The 20,326-nt window shown below is 36.1% G+C and overlaps 2 protein-coding genes across 2 annotated transcripts; one reads left to right on the forward strand and one right to left on the reverse strand.

Moving 5' to 3' along the window:
- Positions 1 to 779: 779 nt before the first annotated feature.
- On the reverse strand, positions 780 to 14,189 carry LOC141427516 (uncharacterized). The gene is given in 10 exon segments (XM_074087038.1): positions 780 to 4,563; positions 4,566 to 6,218; positions 6,322 to 6,719; positions 6,841 to 6,901; positions 6,988 to 7,177; positions 7,267 to 7,478; positions 9,989 to 10,170; positions 11,565 to 11,697; positions 13,727 to 13,876; positions 13,967 to 14,189. Coding segments are annotated over 10 exon segments (4,392 nt in total). The 5' UTR covers positions 14,016 to 14,189; the 3' UTR covers positions 780 to 3,199.
- A 133-nt stretch (positions 14,190 to 14,322) lies between these two features.
- Positions 14,323 to 17,992, forward strand: LOC141427068 (protein FAM76A-like). The gene is made up of 5 exons (XM_074086297.1): positions 14,323 to 14,599; positions 14,752 to 14,816; positions 15,340 to 15,443; positions 17,077 to 17,184; positions 17,906 to 17,992. Exons 1-5 carry the CDS (start codon positions 14,504 to 14,506, stop codon positions 17,911 to 17,913), a joined length of 381 nt encoding a protein of 126 aa, XP_073942398.1. The 5' UTR covers positions 14,323 to 14,503; the 3' UTR covers positions 17,914 to 17,992.
- Positions 17,993 to 20,326: the final 2,334 nt, after the last annotated feature.

The raw sequence follows: 20,326 nt of genomic DNA on the forward strand, positions 1-20,326 counted from the left end.
GCTTTGCTCAGGGACTATCAATACTAGAAAACTGTAATTTTTCCCGAATATATACGTTAGCTATGCCGACGAAATGGTGCAATAAAAAATTAAAAAATTTTTTTTTACATTACCTCCCATAGATGTAGTGGGCATGATTTTCATTAAAACCGAGCGTCCCCCCCCCCCTCAAAAATTTGGGAAAAAAACCGGCCAAGAGCGTGTCGGACACGCCCAAAATAGGGTTCCGTAGCCATTACGAAAAAATTAAGTAATAGTTTTCTAAGGATTTCGTATTTTATACGGAATCTTCCAAGTTTAGGTATGTTTTATACCTACCTTAGGCTGCTATTTACTCATAAACTACTAAAATTCTCAAGCAAACTTAGCCGTTATAGTTTTCCTCGAAAGTTTGATATACTTACTACCATAGAAAAATATTACTTACATAATTTTTCGTAATTGCTACGGAACCCTATTTCGGGCGTGTCCGACACGCTCTTGGCCGGTTTTCAAGGGTTCCGTAGTCACTAGGAACCCTTATAGTATCGCTATGGATGTCCGCGGATAAGCTCAGAGACCGTTAGTACTAGAAAGCTGTAATTTGATTTGGCATTGCAGTAAAACCCCGATTATACAAGCACGCATTATCCGAGGTCGCGATTATCAGAGTTGCGTGGGTAGTTCGGTTTCACACGTCCAATATTATGCTCGCGCGGCGAGGAGTCTGTCCGATCGAGGGACCGCTGATTGAGGTGGGGGCTGGGGCGTGACGTGCGCTTGCTGTCAATTGTCTTTCGGTCGCTGATTACGTAAATAAAACTCAATTTTATTAAAAATATCATTTTATTTCGGAGTAGTTTAATAAAGTCCGTAATATCGGAGTTTTTGATTATCCAAGGTCGGCTTGGTCCATAATAGCTCGGATAATCGAGGTTGCCAAGACGATTTTTCGATTCAGGGATCTGTTTGCGAAATATTCAACGTTAAAGCGCAAATTTTCATTAAAATCGCGCGGAAAAATTCAGGATGGTGGTAAGTATTATTATACTTAGATTGCTTGAGAATGATTAGTAGTTTAAGAGTAAATAGCAGCCTATGGTATAAAATACACCTAAATTTGGAAGATTCCGTACACAATACGAAATCCTCAGAAAAATATTACTTTATTTTTTCGTAATGTCTACGGAACCCTATCTTAGGCGTGTCCGACACGCTCTTGGCCGGTTTTTCTGTCTGGGTTGCTCAATAAAATTTTTTCACGCCTCGCTACTGCAAAATGGCTACCTAACCTCATAATATCGTACATTCCCTGTCGAAACCCCATTAGGCGTAGATTTTTCCAAAGATTACGGATTTAGCCAGCGGTAGCAGTTCAAATTAGCATGGGTAATGAACGGTTCGCGGCGGCAGTGTCACGATCGTCTGCTAACGATATCTAATTAAACAGAATACATGTCATAATTGCACGCGGCTCACACCGCAATTCACGAGGCAAATTAGACGCATTTGCTCGTATAGTCTGAGCATCTAATGAATTTAACAAGTCTATTTGGATTACCTACCTACTTTTGTAATCAGAATTGTCGTGGTAGCCTGGAGCTTTGATCTATGGCCTCTCAAACAGAGGGTCATCGGTTCGAGCCCGGGCTTTTCAGAATTTGTGCGAAATTACATTTGATATTTATAAATGACTAATACTAGATCGGTGAATAAATTCAACGGTGTGTGTACCTATAAACTACCCAATCCGCGCTAGGCCCTAGTATTAACTACGGCCCAAGCGCTTTCATCTCATTCTATGAGCCGTATATAGCCCGAGATGACTTTGATTAACTTTGTACGAATACCTATCTATCGTTAATGAGTCGTCAGAAGTAATGTAAAGCCCAGTTTAGACCTGCAAGCAAAAATGACCAAGTTGCATTACCTACACTGCATGAACCTCATTCCCTTTACGGCCTCCTCGCAATGTAATCCAAGTTTGCACAGCACTTATTTATATTTCCAAAAAGTTTGCACGCAATGGCCACAATTTGGTATTATGTGCAAGTGCAGTAGCATACTGTATACTGTGCGACAATAATACATTGTTGTAGAGGCTGAAAAGTAAGAAATAGATGAACGAATTAGTTAAAGGCCGACCCGAAGAGGAGGCTTTCGATAATACGAGTTCATCTATTGCACTTTTGGCAGAGACTAAACAAACATTGTGCTTTTCACGATCACTGCGAAGAAATAAAAAATATTTATCACAAAATAAACAACGATCCAATAACTGCGTTGCTCCCGCGGCGGTACCATCCGACGCCCGTGGGCTGTCGAACGATAATGTTTGTATGTGTGCTATACGTGACGTGTATCTAAATTGTCATTGTGCGCAGAGCCCCATGGAAAATGGCCGTATCGGAACGATTTTGTCGGAATACGTGAAAACAGCACTCGGCTATAGGGTGTCGACCATCGTCGTCCGATACCTATATCGGACCCGATAATCTGAAATAGTCATTTATGCAACTGTACCGTAATAGGGGTCCTTAAAACAGGAGTGTGGTTTTATGAAACGAGGCGTCGCCGAGTTTCATAACAGGGTCACATGAGTGTTTTAATACCAAGCAACCCGCGTATTTGTATAATAAATTAAAATTCTCGACACGAAAGGTGACAAGAATCCTAACGAGACTTAACACGAGATCAATCGAGCACCGCAGTGTCATGCCACTGGAATGATTTTACTGGAATAATGTAAACAGGGCCTAAATAGTTTTTTTTTACCCAGGAAACTACCCAATTGATAAAGGTATCGAGTGCACGAAATGAAAAATGTTGTTACAAAAAAAATATTTTGACATTTGCTGTGTCCAGCACAATTAAATATTTACAAAGATTTCTTATGTAATAAATTGAAACCTTATTTTTATAATTTACCATAATTAGGTACATTGTTATAAAAATTATTTATTCATACAATTATCGTGTATGTGTTTCACACATATAAATAGACTTTTTCAATCAACACTTTGTATATTATAATACACAATGTCACTACTTTTTAAATAATAGTATAAGTATAGTATAAATTAACATGTTTATTTCTATATGCACTTTCACTTGACCAGTTTAATGCTATCAGTCAATAATATCATTAACACGTGATGTTTCGCTGAATTAAACAAGTCACAATATAGATGCTTAGCCTTTATCCACAGGATTTTTTTTATTACGGCCCATGCAGTCTACTAAGTACTGTTTCTATATCTAAATTCTTTATTTCTTTTGAATTTAAGATGTATTGTGTTTCAGGTTTAACTTTTTTGACAATTTTGTGATCGTTTACAGATTCTTCCGATGCAGAACTACAATGGGACCTTTTCCGTTTTCTTTTCTCGGTTTTCTCTTTTATTTCAACTTTGTCAACCATTTCTCCTTCTGAAACAATTTCGGTTACTGCGCACTCTTGATTTGAGTCTTGATTTGCTTTTTCAGTACTAGTTTTTAACGGTGTATCAATGCTTGTAAGAGTAGAGTTAAAAATGTCTAAGCATTGAGCTCTAATGGAATCTTTGAATGGCGAGTACAACCTATCAATGTTCGAGATCGAACTAACAGCGATTTCTGTTTCTCTGTTTGTTTCGGACAGCTCCAAATCTTCATTGTTTTGATCAGAAAAATAATTGAACGCAGTAGCTCTTAACCTAACAACGACGCCATCATCAATAAAAACTTCCATTGAAAACTTATCTTTTAACTTTGGTAAGTCATTCTTAGGCGGGCTCTTAGTGTCATCATGTTGAACAATAACATAATTGGCACTTTCTTCGTTACACTCATGCACACTTAATTCAACATACTCAGAATCGTTTTCTTCGTGAATAACAAGATTGCTTACTAACGTACTGGAATCTGATTCAACAGATCGCTCTAATACTTTACTTATTTTGGACTCTTCCGTGTGTGATTCCAAAAATATTACTTTTTCAGTTTCATTTTCACTAGCAGGCGTCTGTAACAAATCCCGCTCGATTATTTTTGCCGTTTCTACGTCAAAGCCTCGCTTAATTAAATCATTTTGTAAACTACCATCATTTTCGTTATTACTGGGTACTGCTGGTATTGTTTTATTGATGTATTCTTTAATTTGCGATATCTCGTCCACTTCACTTGCCGATACTTTCGTGTCTTGAGAGCCATCATCTGACCAACGAAGACGTAATTGTTCTGTATCAGAATCGTGAATACAGCTGACGTTTGAATTTTGAATTTCCATTTGCGTAGTTTGTGGAGCTTCAATTTCGGGAGACTCGTGACCCGAACTTTCAGAATTTAATGTTTTAGTGCTATGCAGTTTTCGTGGGGTAGATGACTTTCTTCGTGATTTAGTAGGCGCGGGAACACCCAGAGATGTAACAGCTGATGTGCCTTTGTCTTTACTAGTTGACCTATTTCTTGATTTTCTCTTTATCGAGTTTTGTGTTGTGTCAGGTAGTTTTCTGCTTGTTTTTCTTACAGCATCTTTAGTGGGCGTAGGACGCCTGGGTTTAATTTTCATGAATGGTTTTTGACTAGCCTTTTTAAGTGGTGATATTTTTTTATTGATCTAGGACTTTTATTTCCTACTTTTATTGGTCCTTTGTTTTTGTCACTTCTTAATGTAGCCGTCATCTCTTTAATAGCATTGTCAAATGAACTATTAGCACTAATGGTATCACTACATGAAGAAGCATCATCTTTTTTATCTGTGTCGTTCATTTTGTTACTAGCTGGACTATTATAATATGAAACATTTTTGGTGCATTGCCTAATTGGTCGAGAAGATCTGCTTTTTTTAGGTTTTTCTTTAGGTTGACTTTCTTTTAACTGACTTATTTCAATAGAACTGGACTTCGTAATGCCTTTTGAAAGAGTTGAGGTAACAGGACAACCTATATCATCCATAATAGGCATATAATCCTGATCATCAGGTTTATAGTAAGAGCCGCCACTTGAATAGTCCGTTGGTCTGGATGAATAGGACGAAGGTGTGATTTGTGCAGGTTTTGGAGTATATGGCATGTTTGAATTACTTAAAAACCTTGGAGTAGGTATATCCATTATTTTTATATCGGACATTGGATCATCTGGTAAATCATGTCCCAAGAACCTAGGAGTTTCGATTTGGATATCATAAAGTGCTTGTTTGTAAGGAGTTTCTAGAAGATCAGATATATTTAATTTAACACCAATTTCATGATGCAAAGACAGCCTTTCTACTTCAGGCGTATCTATACGATCCTCATCAGATGATTTGTTTTGCATTTTATTCGGTTCCTTAGTATTTGTTAATGGATTTTCTTTATTACTATTTCCGTCTGGAGGTAATACATTCGGGCATGGCATATCAGCAACAATATTTGACTTATCAGCTTGTTTTTCTTTTTTCTTGGAACTTCTGGCGTTTGGAGTTACATTATTTTTAGCGCTAGTCTTTTTCTTTGTTTTGCCTACAGTCATCGCGTCGTTTGACTTTTTTTCTGGACCCTTTTGTTCTGCAGCTTTTTTTGTGTTTTTTGGCTTTAATTTCGGCTTTGGTGCGGGTGTGCGTTTGTCGACAGATGCACTTGCTATGGCCAGAGCACGTAGGTCAGCATCCCAATCTTTCTCTTTAAGTATGACAGCTTTCTTCTGCACTCTATTGTTGCCTTCGTTCAAACGCGCAATACTTTTATCTGTAACTGTATCCACGATTATTGTTTCTGAATTTTTAGTATTGTCTACAATTGAGTCTGGCGGAAGTGACACGTTAGGGCTTTTACTTATGAAAACTTCATTAGATTTTTCACCAGCTTCTTCCTGATGGTCCTCGGTAATTGTTTCATCAAGAATTCTTCTGGGAGTAGTGAAATCTAAAACCCTAACGTGAGACGTACGCCGTGGCGTGGACGAGGATCTTCTTATAGGAGGAAGCATTTGCGGCGTATTCGTTGAACTCGGAACGATACTGTCTTTGGGCACTGATGCATTTTTGATAGCTTCCACAGTTTTAACTAACCCTAATTTGTTTACAGCAGTTTGATCACCGCGAGCGGTCACATTCTGAATATTTGGTAAAGTATTATTAGCAGTAGAAGAACAATTTGAAACATCGACAGTAAGTGGTGGAAGCGAAGGAGCTAGTGTACTTGTTGATGTTGTTGTGCTGGAACTTTGTGAGTCGATGGCTTGTGGCTGAGTATTGACAGGGGGAACAGATTTCAATGGACCTGAAAATATATTTTCCATTTTAAACACATTACCTTACATATTAACAAACTTTGGAGCACAAAATTTTAAAATCAATCTTATAATAGATTCAAAAAGTATTACCTGAAGCTGGTACTAAAATGATAGTTGGCATTGCCATAATCTCATCTCTGGTGAACGTAAAATTTTGTTCACGCGGTTTGGGATTATATACAGGAGTTCCATTTATGAAAATAGTCTGGGTTTGTAACAATGGTGTTGATGTAGCCATTTTTGGCGTTGGAGTCAGATTAATTAATCTATTGTCACTTTTAACTTTGACATCTGAGATTATAGTAATCTTCTGCTCTTCTGGCTTTAAAGTTGGTGGTGCATCAACATTTTCAACATCAATTATTTTACTACTTATTTCTGTTAGGTCATGTTTAACATCCCCAACTCTAAACAAGCATTTCTTTGTTTGCCCTGTTAATACATTTCTTTTATTAAATTGTGTACTATCATTTTCTTGCTGTGGTCCCCTAAAACAGAAACAGATATTACCTTGTGATAAGTGGACTTATTAATCAAAAATATAAATAATTGATGTTCAAACACAAAATCAATTATGTTTGTTCTTTTTCTTTTTTATTGCTTACTTACTGGACATGCATATTTTCAGAAGTACTAGAATCTGGCACATTTATGTTAGATTTTGCAACACCTGTAATAAAAACAACAAAATTATGTTTTATGTCCTAGTCCTAATGAAAGTTTACGAGAATTAACAATGATAAAATCAGAAATTACCTCCATTCCCAGAGAAATCCTGAAATGTGTCTGCAACGGACATTCTGTTTGTATTATTTCTTTCTTCACAAATTATATCATTATTATTTCTCATACCTGTCACAATACTTTTATTATAAACTTGCTTGAGTACTGTGTTGAACTCTGCAATATTTCGTGAGCACTCCATAGACGTTGTATTCACTAGAGCCTGAATGTGTAATATTTTGATAGATTAATTGAACATTCACTGGATATAACTAAATAACTTTAACATGTAATACACATATTGTTACTTACGCTTGATTTTTGGGTAGCCGATGAAGACATACTATTATAAGGGTGTGACTGGACAAGGTGATTACCAATAATACTGCTTTTTTCAATGCTTGCTTTACTTATATTTGGGCAACCTGTTAGGACCTCATGAATCGGCCCACTTATTGGTGTAGAATGGCTTAATTGAGGCTCAAGTACACCCACATGCTTATCATCTGAAGATTCCTTGTTCCCTGTAACATATTATATACAAATGTATAATTTAATAATTTTGGAATGTGTTGACGATTTTGCTTACATGTATTACATATAGGGTACAGTTAAATAAAAAAAAGACATATGGAATTAAAAGATTCACAATCTGTCTAGTTAATTATAACAATGCGAGTATAAAACATAACAAACTAACTATACCCAAACAACCTTAGAAAGATGAATGATTGGTCTAGCGCGCTCGCTCGACTAGATACCGCCGGCGTACTTGTCAAATGCGGCAACAAATAGTACGCCGAATTCGGCGTACCCGAGCCCGAGGCGAGTCAGTCGCGTTGCAAACTGTGCGTAAGGTGCATGTACTGTGTAAAAATAATACTACAAGAAATAAGAAGGACACTGGGATCACATACCATCAGTAAATATCGCATAATTTCGAAATTACAAAATAAAATAACATGAACCCTAGACGCCATTCTGTGTTGCCGCGTACACAAGAATTAAATTAACCGTGGTTGAGATTTTAATAAATTGAATTTTATTGTTATCATCATTAAATGATGATAAATTTTAATAACTTATTTTATTTAAGTATCTAACGTAATTATTACATATACATACATAACCTAGTTCTATATTATTTAATGTTTATCTTTGTGATATATACACTGAAGGTGTGTAAATTGTTACCCGACACTATTTAATTAAGGGTTTTTATTTTAGTCTTAATTAACCTGTACATTATAATATAATATATAAGGTTTAACTATAGGTGCAACGTGTTATCTTAGTTGGTGGCTCAGTCCATGAATTTTTAGTAATAATTTGTAAATATTGAATGTTCTTAAATATATATACTTTTAATTAAAAGTGAGGCCTGATCATTGATATACCTACATCATACGTACCATTTTTTTAAAGAAGAAACCTACGCCTAACCTATCACAAACATATTATACATTCACTCTTAATTGCTTCTTAATTTTTAAGTATTTCTTAGGATACATTTTGTAACCAGTAACTTAATAGACCACAGAATTAGTTATTTGTGTCACAAGGGAGCATAATGGTTTATTTACGGCGAGGGCGTACATTGAATCCAGAATGTAGCGAAGGATTCTACAATAGAATCCTGAGCGTAGCGAGGGATTCTAAAGTAGAATCCTGAGCGTAATGAGGGATTCAAGTGTTAACGCCCAAGATGAAAATAATTTTGCTCCCGAATGGCTCATACAACTCTTCACACCGAGCATTAAGTAACTTGAAAAAAACAAATACTAAATATTATTAAAGATCAACCAGCATAGAAAATGGCGTGGCGTTATCAACTTCAAAAAATGGCATTTGCAATAAAATACTTAGAAAAGCCTTGAACAGAAAAGTTGCACTTTGCTCCCTCTCGTCAGGGAGGAAAAGTTACTTTTCTGAAGGAGAGGTGTGAAAAATTTATTTTCCCAATAATTCGGGTAACAGTGGAGCAGCTGGCAACACAATTCGTCACGCACACTAGCATCCTTGCAAATTGTCTTACACCGTTCTTACGGTGCGCGCGAGACCAATCATTCATCTAAGAATACAACTATATCCACAAGTCTAATTTTCAGAAACGAAGAATTCAGACAAGATATAATATGCGAAATTTGGAAGGACATGGGGATGGGGATCTGCCAAATTTTAATTGTGTTGTATTGTAAAAACACAGTGGATTAGAGCAATTTAAATAACTAAGGAACATAAATCTTTCAGACCGATTTTTAAAGAAATAGGTATTCCAACTGTGATTTTCTGTGTGATATCAACCTTGATAAACTAAAGGTTATACTACTAGAAACACAGGAAAGTTTAAAGCTCCATCTTACAAACTGGTTAAAATCAAAAAGTTCATCATCCCAGCCGTATATAGCCACTGCTGGGCACAGGCCTCCTCTCAGAACTTCACACATACCATTGAATTATTTCCTCACGATGTTTTCCTTGTACCGTAAAGCTGGTGGTAAATTTCAAATGTAATTTCGCACATGAATTTCGAAAAACTCAAGAGATGCGGGAGCCGTGGTGGCCTAGTGGTTTGACCTATTGCCTCTCAAGCAGAGGATCATGGGTTCAAAATCAAAAAGTTGTTTCTGGGAATTTGCATAGGTTTTTGCAACAAAATTCCAAAAAATATTACCAATCGCCAATCGACCAGATACAATATTCAAATCCATATTCAAGAAGAAATTAAGATCTAAGGGGTTATAGAAAGTTAATATCTAAATCATGGACAGGGATGTGTGAAAATAATTCCGATCTGCATTGGCGATCCCTTACTTCAATAATAAGAGTATTTACTGTGTAAAAAAATGTAGTTGTGTTAAATACTTATGACATAGTCACTCATTCAATGACATTTCAGATCTATTTTGAACAAATATATGTTGTTGAGTTTCTTGCTGGCGTTTTTTAACATTCATATAAGTGTTTGATATCTTAGCTTAAACTGAGTAAAGATATTTTGACTGACAATAAAAAATGTTGGTTGGGGACATACCTGGTAAATCTGACAGGGATGTAGCTTGTGCAAGAGATTCCACTGCATCAATAGATTCTGTATTATTACAAGACTTACTCGAAGACACATTTCTCTTAGTATGATTACATACACAAGTTCCTAATCTTAGAGAATTGCAGTCATCACATCCAATTTTTGATGTTGAGACATACTGTGAATCACTGGAAAAAGCAAACATAACATTACTTTATTTTTTGAACTGAAGTAGTAACATGCTTGCATGAGACAAAACCTGGAGGTGGTAGGACCTTGCGCAAGGTTCGCCCGGATTGCTACCACCATCTTGCTCGCTAATCCTGCCATGAAGCAGCAGTGCTTGCACTGTTGTGTTTCGGCGTGGAGAGTAAGACAGCCGGTGAAATTACTGGCACTTGAGGTATCCCATCTTAAGGATCTGCAATACCCCTGGTGTTGCAGATGTTTATGGGCGGTGGCGATCTCTTACCATCAGGAGACCCACTTGCTCGTTTGCAGTCCAGTTAAATTTAAAAAAAAAAACCTAAACAGATAAAATGTAATATGAATTCGCATAGCTCGATACATTAGTCTGGTATGCAGTATAGGAGTTCAAATGTTATTAACACAGTAAAAAGCAGCTGCATAAGCCAAAATTAGCAGAGAATACTTGGTCTGAGAGGAGGCCTGTGCCCAGCAGTGGGACGTATATAGGCTGGGATGATGACTTGGTTTATGCTGGCCATAGAATGAAATTCATTGAAAGGGCCAACATACATGCAATTTTAGAATGTAATGTAATGACAATACAGTTATATGCGGCGTAAGTAACATAGTAGCGTTGATGCGATTGGGGCATTCAAGTGTTGACCGTACAATACAATACAATGACTCTTTATTGTACATCACAAATAGTAAACGATATAGTAAACAGGTAAGTTAAGTACACAAAGAAAATTACTAGGTAAGTAATAGACTGCCCTATCGCTTAAGAGCAATCACTTCCAGGCACCCTTTTTAACAGAAAGAAGTAATAGTAGTGTATGAAGAAAACTGAAAAATCTTTTCCCATACATTTTACCCTACAAGAAATATATCATTGATTTTATTTCCTATGTTTGAATGTTTTCTCTAAGATAGACTCATGCATGTTGTTGGTTAGTGACTTCTAGCAATGTTGTATGTTGGTAGAACCCAACTAGTTTTAGTTTTAATCTGTCATGTGTGTGATTAGCTATGACAATAAAGATGGTCGATACAAATACATGTTTTACTTGTCGCTCCTCCTAAATAATAAGATATTGAGACCATCACAAGCAATAAGCAGATAATAATATCTTCTGCTTTAATTCTAGTTACATATTATGTAACCACTGTACTAACTAGTACTTATGTACTAGTAACATATTATGTAATTAGTAAGTATTCAATTGTGTAAGGAAAAACCATACTATATTTTTAGGTTAGTAACTATTAAGTTCACATTGAGTTTATAAATTAAATTTCATAAAATAGATAAGTGCAAAGGCGTAAATCTATTGTAAATAATAACAGTGAAAAAAAACATGTTTAGAAAATATCAAGATCAAAACATATTTACCTGATTCTCTCGCTGCTAGTATCTTTCTGAAGTTTATTAATATCAATGTTACGCACTAGAAATGTAACAATTTCCAATAAATTATTGCATTGTAATAATTTCTTCCTTAGTGCGATAGGTTTGCAGGATTCAACTGCAACAAAGGAAAAAAATTAGCTTTACATTTTACAATTGAAGACTCCAGGAGCCAGGCCCAAATAAGATATGTATTTAATAATAATTTTAAGATGGCATTCAATTTGGTGATGTACGTTGTCGCTTATACAACGATACCATGTAAGTCAGTAAATGGCCAAAAAATGGGTAAATCTACCAAATGGTCAAAATGTCACATGGCCATTTTTTGACTTACACAGTATTGTTGTATAAATGACAATGGGTGTGTGTGTGTTTGCTTTTATTTGAGGTACAGTACAGACACATCTTAGAAATTAGCTATCATGTGCGTCTTCATCTGCGAAGATTTCATTACTTGCTATGCTATAGGAACTATTCAATTTTCCAGAATAAAAACCCAGTTCTAGGGTCTCAAATTATTTTTCATCACACTTGCTCGTAAACAGTGTCGTAACATGCAGGCTACCTTGGTTGCAACCCCCCAAATAAAACCCTCGACCTTAATGTGCTTGTCATGAAGCCCATGGTCGGTAAATGAGTCGGTGCCCGTACTGATGGTGCTGCGCGCGCTGCTGCAGGACTACATGGACCACCACATGCACACGCACGTTTCGGCGCATACCGAGGGAGGAAGAGGGCGACGTTGCCAAGAACACAGCCTAAGGTATCGCCAATATTTGGAAGAATTATATTTTTCTTTTACAAATATAAAATTTTACTTGTAAATGTGATGAAAAACATTGTATGTCGCACGGGCGGTACTAGAATTACGAACATCGACTCATTAAAGTCTAATCTAATAGACTCTCGTTCGTAATTTCTTATTTACCGCCCTTAAGACACAATGTACTATAAATACCAAATTTCATCTATATTGGTTAAGTGGTAACAGACAGCGTTACTTTTGCATCAGTAACATTAGTAAGGATGGATGTGCAAAAAGTTAGTCTGCCTTGACAATATAATGGTCAAATATTAGAAAAAAAATGTTTAAAAAGGAATAATTACTATTATTTAATTGATATTTTAAGTCATAAAAATGTCAATCGGTACAGTCAAACAAATGGAATCATGACCCAGGGTGGAACCTTTGTGCTACTAACATCATGTTGACATCTCATACTTTTGTCAAGGAAATCATAGTGAAATTGATTATGAAAAGGTTCCACCCTGGGTCATGATTCAATTTGTTTGACTGTACTTCTACTTTACAATTATTTTACACAATTGATTTGGTTTGATTTCCAAGCATTTCATACCTATGCAAAAAATAATCAAAAGTGGGATTCTGTGCCAGGCCAGTTGGAGCTAGTTTTGGAAACTGTGACCATTTTAACTTTTGCGTCACATTTGTGATTGCTTAACTATCTAAATAACCCGAACGGTTCCGTATCGTTTGCCCAAATTTCATATGCCCGAATGTATCATTTTCTAGAATTTTCATTTGCCATAAAGTAATTTATTTCGGAAATAGTAATTTCTTCAGAGTTAATATTAAACTAACCTAACCTAACTTACTGCATTCTATAAGATGACATTTAAAACAATCCTGAAAACAGCACGGTTCTATATATTTTATGGCAAATGAAATTGGGGCAAATGAAATTCAGGCAAGTAAAGGTAAACAGCTCCCAATTTCTAATTCTGTTGTTGGGATGATTTTTCTAGTTCATAACATTCTATAAATAACTAGCTTTGACCCATGAATGTGCAAAGAATTAGCTTATCACTGTTTCACGGGAACTACGCAATTTTCCGGGATATTACATTCCCTTATTTTTCCCAGGGTCTCAGACTATCTGCATAACAATTTCATCCAAATTAGTTCAGCGGTTTAAATACGAAGAGGTGACAGATAGACTGTTGCTTTCGCATTCATAATATTAGTATGGATTCAATGCTTTACCAATGTTACATCTACTTGGCATACACTTGATATAAATAAGTAGCTGTTGCTTATAATCTTGTAGAAGTTATTACAAACTACCAGGAGAAATAGTATACCTACTTCCTTTTATACTAAAATGTAATGAAAATATACCAACCATGAATTCTTACTGCCCTATACTCTGCGAGAATTTTTCGCAGGGAGTGCATGAATATTCTGTCATATTCGTTCTTTTGAGCATCCAAGAATGGACTTGTGTGAAGAAACTCGTCATACGCAGTCATTAATTGTTCTTCAACGAGATACCCTGAAATATTATTGAACAAAGGGTGAGGAGTGCTTTCCAGTGGCCGTTACATCCTCTGCTAGGTGGATTCCCGCCAAAGAAATATCTTACCCAATACGAGTTTGGCCAAGTCCTGCGCAGGAAACGGTGGGATAGCCATTATATCTCTTATTATGATGTCCTCTTAGTAATTTTATAGCATTATTACACAATCATATAGCTTAATAATACAGAAAATTCTCAAAATCTAATGCAAAAATGTCAAACCACGCACAATAAACATAACTAATAGTCACCACAGACAACGTTTAGTTTGAGCTTGTGCCACAGAGTAAATAACAATTTTCAAATTACGTAGTATGAGACACCGTGATGAACATTGTATTTATTAGTAACGGCAACACTATAAATTATAATGTCGCAACGCAAACCGACAAGAACGGATGAATTAAAAAAAAAAAAAAAAACAAGCAAACCGACAGCTGATGTGCTGACGCCATTCGTTACAATATGGCGCCGATTAATAACTTCAGACCCTACGACGTCATATTCAATTTTTAAAACAATTTGTAGTGCGTCACTGATCACTCTGTGTACCATTTTTATTTTCTATTAACCTTGTGGATTTGTTAATTCAAGTTATTTAACATGAGTTCTGCTGCTTCTACTCCATTGTTCGCTTGTTCCCGTTGCTTCTCGAGGCATCCTTTCGAGGAACTGTCTCCTGGTGAACAACTTTGCAAGGTAGGTATTGAGGCTGAGATAATGGATGACTTTGTTTGTTAGTTTACACTTTTAGTTAGAAATTTGTATTAATACTGTAAACCCAATATAGATGGTAATAAATTGATGTGATGACGCACACTTAACAAATTACGCGTTTCACTGTATTCCAGGAATGTCGTGGTTCGTTTCCTGTAGTCAAGTGTACGTATTGCCGGTCGGAGTTTCAACAAACAAGGTCAGTGACAGAGCAAGTTGCCAAAATATTCAATCAGGTATATCTAAAAAAAATACTTTCATCACATCAATTAGCTTATAAAATGGGGTCAAGTGACATTACAGTTTTGCTCTCTACACTGTTATTATCAAGTAGTTCATATCAATGAACTGAGCCGTCTGCCGAAGTTAACGGAAATAAACAAAAACAGTGTACATATTATAGGACTTAAAAAGAAATTGAACTATTTTTACAAGTTTTATTTAACACGCTGTCTAATGTTATTGGGTCAAATCTAGCAAGTTCATTTTGATCCACTTCATGTGGTCGGATTAACTGGAAATTTGGTAATACATAATATAAGTTGGGTGACAATGTAAGTAATGTGTATGTGTTAGCTGAGTCAGTAAAAAAAACTTGTACTAAAAGTGATTTAATGAACAGAAACTTATTATTCATTGTTTTAATTGTACATTTCAAAATACCTACATATTGTGAGCTTTAGATACATATTGTATTGTTGTTGTTATACTTTACTTTACAGTAAATCAAACACATCCTCAATATGCAAGAAGTGTGAAGCCAATGTAAAAGCCTATGGAAAGCCATCTGCATGTGAATACTGTAACATCATTGCTGCATTCATTGGTAAGATTATTTTAGTATACCTAACAGGTTTATTGAAATTATTCTGGAATATTTCAACATTATGGTTGTCAGTTTAACGGAACACCCCTTATATGTTTTCCAGGATTTTTAAATTGTGGTTGACAAATATTTCCATGGATTGATATCTGTTCAAAGTTCAAAGGCATGACTACACTTTGAAACAAAAAATTGATGAAATTCTCTAACAATAGTGTTCAGTCAATCAAATTAACACCAAATAATGTGTTGAAATATTCCAGAATAATTTGAAGAACACACATAAACATTGGAAAAGAGTCTAAAGCTGTGCATCCATTGCATCAGAATCGGAGCATATGTTCCGCAGAGGACAGATTTGTTGTTTTGTATAGATTTATATAGAGCAGAAATGCCGATCCAGTGCATGTAGTACCATAGAAATCTATACAAAGCAACAAATCCGTCCTCTCCATATGCTCCGATTCCAGATGCAGTGGATGCGCGCGCAGCTTAAGCCTCAAAGAACAATCTTGTGCATTTCACAGGAACGCCACACACAAGACATTGTATCTTATAATCACTTTAGATTAAACTAAATACAATCAAAACTGTTCATAGGGAAGCCAGTTGCTGAATAATAATATGACACCTATTTGTAGAGGTCATTTTTATAATTATGTATTAGTTTTAAATATGTAGTAACATGATTTATAACTATTTACTTAACCCGTCGAGCAACTGAGGCAGACACCCGTGTGCCTAACGCCACCTCTCAGTCGAGCGACTGAGGCAGACACCCGTGTGCCTAACGCCACCTCTCAGTGACAATAAAAACTCAGTGAGAGTGACTTTCGCAGTTGCGGACAAACTTCGCTAGTCGCTTGGTGCTCCTCCTGATCACTCAATGGGTTAAGGGGCGGTTTCACCATCCATTGATTAGTGTTAACTGGCGGTTAGGTGTGATGCCGTCTCTATTTGTTTTGTACGAATAGACGGAGACTGCATAAAATTAACGTCGGTTAACGCTAATCAATGGATGGTGAAACAGCCCCTAAATCATGTAACATGGCAATATGTACGTACACATGGAATATAGTATAGACCAGCAGTTTTTAACCTTTTAGTTAGGAGGAACCATTTGACAGAATTTCTGTCTTGCCATGTACCACCAACTGTTTGAAGGTAATATACGGTAAAAATAAAATTGTATTTAAATGAATGAACTGTTGCGATGCGACCACTACGTGACTGGCGCGTCTTTTTGCCAATTTGTTGTTGATGGCTTCGCGGACCACTTCGAGTTCTTCCTGGGACCACCAGTGGTCCGCGGACCACCTGTTAAAAACCACTGCTATAGACAGTTAAGTAGATCCATTTTCTTTTTTGAATGGAGACCATGGCTCTGCAAGGGCAGTGTAGGAAGACCGTGTAGATGAGGGAGACCTATGTCCAACAGTGGATGGCAGATAATGAGTATGATTTTCTCTTAGTCTGAGACTATGTTTTTATGTATTTTAATTTTGTAATTTGTATGGACCTGGTCTGAAAATAAAATTATTATTATTATATTATGTGAAATACTTTGATAGGGAAATAATTGATTGATGTGTTGAATAGTTGAAACTTTTTTTAATCCAATTTTTTTATTTTACAGGCAACAAATGTCAGCGCTGCACTAACTCGGAACGCAAATTTGGTCCAGCTGTGACCTGTGAGCAGTGCAAGCAGCGCTGCGCATTTGACCGTCATGATGAAAAAAAAGGTGAAAATTACTATTTGGAAACTATACCTACTTAAATAAAAATTTAAAATTGTTTGAAATTTCTGAGATATTTTGATAAACTCACTTGGTTTTAAAACAAACATTGGCCAAATTCATTTGAGAATGCAGATTAATTTCATCATTTGCATCTACAAAGTATTTCTTGAAAACATTTATATACATTGGTCAACAGCTGGTAATATAATATATAATAATAATAAAATAACAAATAAAAAAATGTTTATTGCCAAAAACAAGTTGATTACACTTAAATTACTTTAAAAAAAATACCTTAGTTTGCTAAAGAGTGGCAATGGGTGCCAGTCTCAGCTTGTGCTGGGCTTGTTAGCTCAGCGGCTGATTTTCAGAAAGGCCCCTGTGGTGCTTGATCGCAGCCCTGAATAATATAATAAAAGATATTTATTTAATAGTTTGCTTACAATTTCTACATAGGCACATAACAAATAATAAGTAAAAATCAAACTATTAAAAGGGAAAGCGACTCAGCTTATGCCTGCGCCTTGCAGAACAAAGTCCCTTGGCTATCAGACGCTATTTTTCAGTCGCCCCCATAAACCATAACCATATAAATATCATCAATTCACATGCGCAAGAATAAAAATGCAATAGAATTCTGTTCCTGTCCAAAATTTAATTAATTTGTTATTAAGTACTGGTCATATGTTTTTATCTATTTCCAACCATGATTTAATGTTTCCAGGTGGATGAGAAGCTGTTATGTTGGCTCTGCACTCAATCTCTCCACCGAGCCCTGGCTCGAACTAAGCAGCACATCTCTTCAGTGGACAAACACAAACATAGGTCACACAAGTGAGTAATGAATGTAATGATCCTAAAATCTATTGCAGAATTAGTCAAACTTATTACTCCAGCTCCACATCCCACATCCTTTGAATTTACGATTGTAAACACGTTGAAAGAAAACTGACAAAATGACTTACATTAATGAAAGGTTTCATGCCACTGTACAATTGTTTGCCTGCCAATCTTTTTTGAAAATGATAATTATAGCCTCCTATTCTTTCATGCATAGCCCGCGGTACGAAACTAGCGGTGACTGTTAGTTTCTGCGCATGTGACAGTCGCGCCCGCGGGGAACTGGGGCGGGCTACTGCGAAATTCGAAAATCGAAGTTCGTATCGTGCCGTCCCTCTCACTCTCGTATTAAACAATATTAGCGTGAGCGGGATGACAAGACACGAAGTGCGAATTTTGCACTTCGTAGTGGACGATGGGCGATCGTCCAGTTCCTCGCGATACCTACCTTGTTTTCGGCGTTGATACTGCAATACCGCGTATAGCCCGCGTCAAACTTCTAGCTCGCTCTGAACACGAGGCGATTGGCGTCGCAGTAGCGCATTATCGGTATATGCGGGACGTAAGCGGGTAAGGACGGGAGATCACACCCCCGCGCCCCGCTCGCTCCTGCGCTACACCGCGCTCGCCATGTTTATTCGTGCATCTGTGTGCGCCGAGTGCTTATATGCAACACACGTTTGGTTCAGCAGTGGAAAGTCGTCGCGAGTATATTTTATTTTATTTGTTCGCGTCTCGAGTTTAGATTTTTGTTATTGTTCATAGTTATGTTACTGTTTTAGTAGTTGATTTTTGTTATTACTTATTGTTATTGCTTTGGGAGTGCCTACATACTGTTTTGTTTTTGAAAGACTGTTAAAATGCCGAGACATAATACCGTTTTTCTTTATTAATTTATTTATTGTTCTTATTAATCACAGATTAAAGTTTTCTTCCGTGTTATTAATTTATCCTGCTTAATTTTTAGGTTTAAAAATATGATAAGTAAGCCTATTGAAATATGATAGTTACTTACTTATTATCAGTTACAAGTTGTCAATCACTTATTAAAAATAATTAATACACTTAAATTATTATTATATACCGTAATAACATAGGTACATCCAAACATACAAACTTTCCCATTTATTTTTATTTTATTTTTGGCGCGGGCTTTAAGTAGCATTTTCCATAAGGTACAATTTTCATTGTCAGATACCTTATGGAAAAGCTAGTTACGCGGTATTGCAGTATCAACGACGTTTTGTAGTTCTGCGCATTGACAGTCACTGCTAGACTTCCGTGCCGCAGGCTGCACTCTACTCTCTTCATATTAGACATGGTAGGGTAAAACAACCTAGACATACACTAGTATGGTAGGGTAGTGCTACCAATGCTACCATACTAGTGTAAGGTAGGATAAGAGGGAAGACATACTAAAGCAACTGCAGGCTGTGCGTGTCAATTGAGTAATCGGAGCGGTGGCCGCGGCTCCTGTAATTGTTGTTTGTAAATAATAAATTTACAATGCGGAATGGATGAAAATTTTAGAAACGCTTGTAACTTTTTTATCGTTAGGAATAACCTTCCTAATTATCAGAAAAAATATATCAGATTTTTAAGTAGTATCAATTAATTTAATAATTTAATTTAAAAGTTTTCTTTACTACCAAAACCGACATGAGCTTCTATGGGTGTGTACATGAAAAACAGGGTCTGTATTTCCATGTCGGTATTATCCGGGCCGGTAAAGAGTGTCACCTTTCAAAACGAATGAGTCAAAGACACAAATTCTTTTTTAAAGTTTTTTGTTCTGTGCTATGGAACAACCTGTAACCGACCTGGACTATCGTAATTTGTCGGTAAAGAAAATTCTCATTTTTTTAAATTAATTGTTGCTACTTAAAAATCTGATATTTTTTTCTGTTTATTAGAAAGGTTATTCCTATTGATAAAAAAAGTTTCAAGCGTTTCTAAAATTTTCATACATTCCCCATTATTTTCTTAAACATCCAAGGAAATGTCGTCCTTATCTTCGTGATCATAAGATTCGTTCTAAATTAGAGGATAGTATGTAATGGAATTTCATACAAAATTGCCGGCCAAGGCCAGCAAACAGATTGTCTTTTGTTTCAGTGGGTTTTTTTTCTTATATTGACTATCTATGTCAAGTATGACAGTAGCCAATTAAAAAAAACGTATCTGGTTCGTGAATGTGTATTTACTTTAAAATCTCTTATTTGACTAGATTATTTAATTACATGAATCAGGTATTCAATAATAAAACAAAGGAAATTGACATTTATTGTTAATAATTTATTCATCA

Source organism: Choristoneura fumiferana, chromosome 4 (genome assembly GCF_025370935.1).
Source record: "Choristoneura fumiferana chromosome 4, NRCan_CFum_1, whole genome shotgun sequence".
Lineage (NCBI taxonomy): Eukaryota > Metazoa > Arthropoda > Insecta > Lepidoptera > Tortricidae > Choristoneura > Choristoneura fumiferana.

What these genes read in the sequence shown, in the direction of transcription:
- LOC141427068 (XM_074086297.1), top strand. Translation starts at nt 14,504, where the DNA reads ATGAGTTCTGCTGCTTCTACTCCATTGTTCGCTTGTTCCCGTTGCTTC. An exon ending in TCGGAGTTTCAACAAACAAG is followed by an intron (nt 14,817 to 15,339) that starts GTCAGTGACAGA and finishes TTTACTTTACAG; the next exon opens with TAAATCAAACACATCCTCAA. An exon ending in CATCATTGCTGCATTCATTG is followed by an intron (nt 15,444 to 17,076) that starts GTAAGATTATTT and finishes TTTATTTTACAG; the next exon opens with GCAACAAATGTCAGCGCTGC.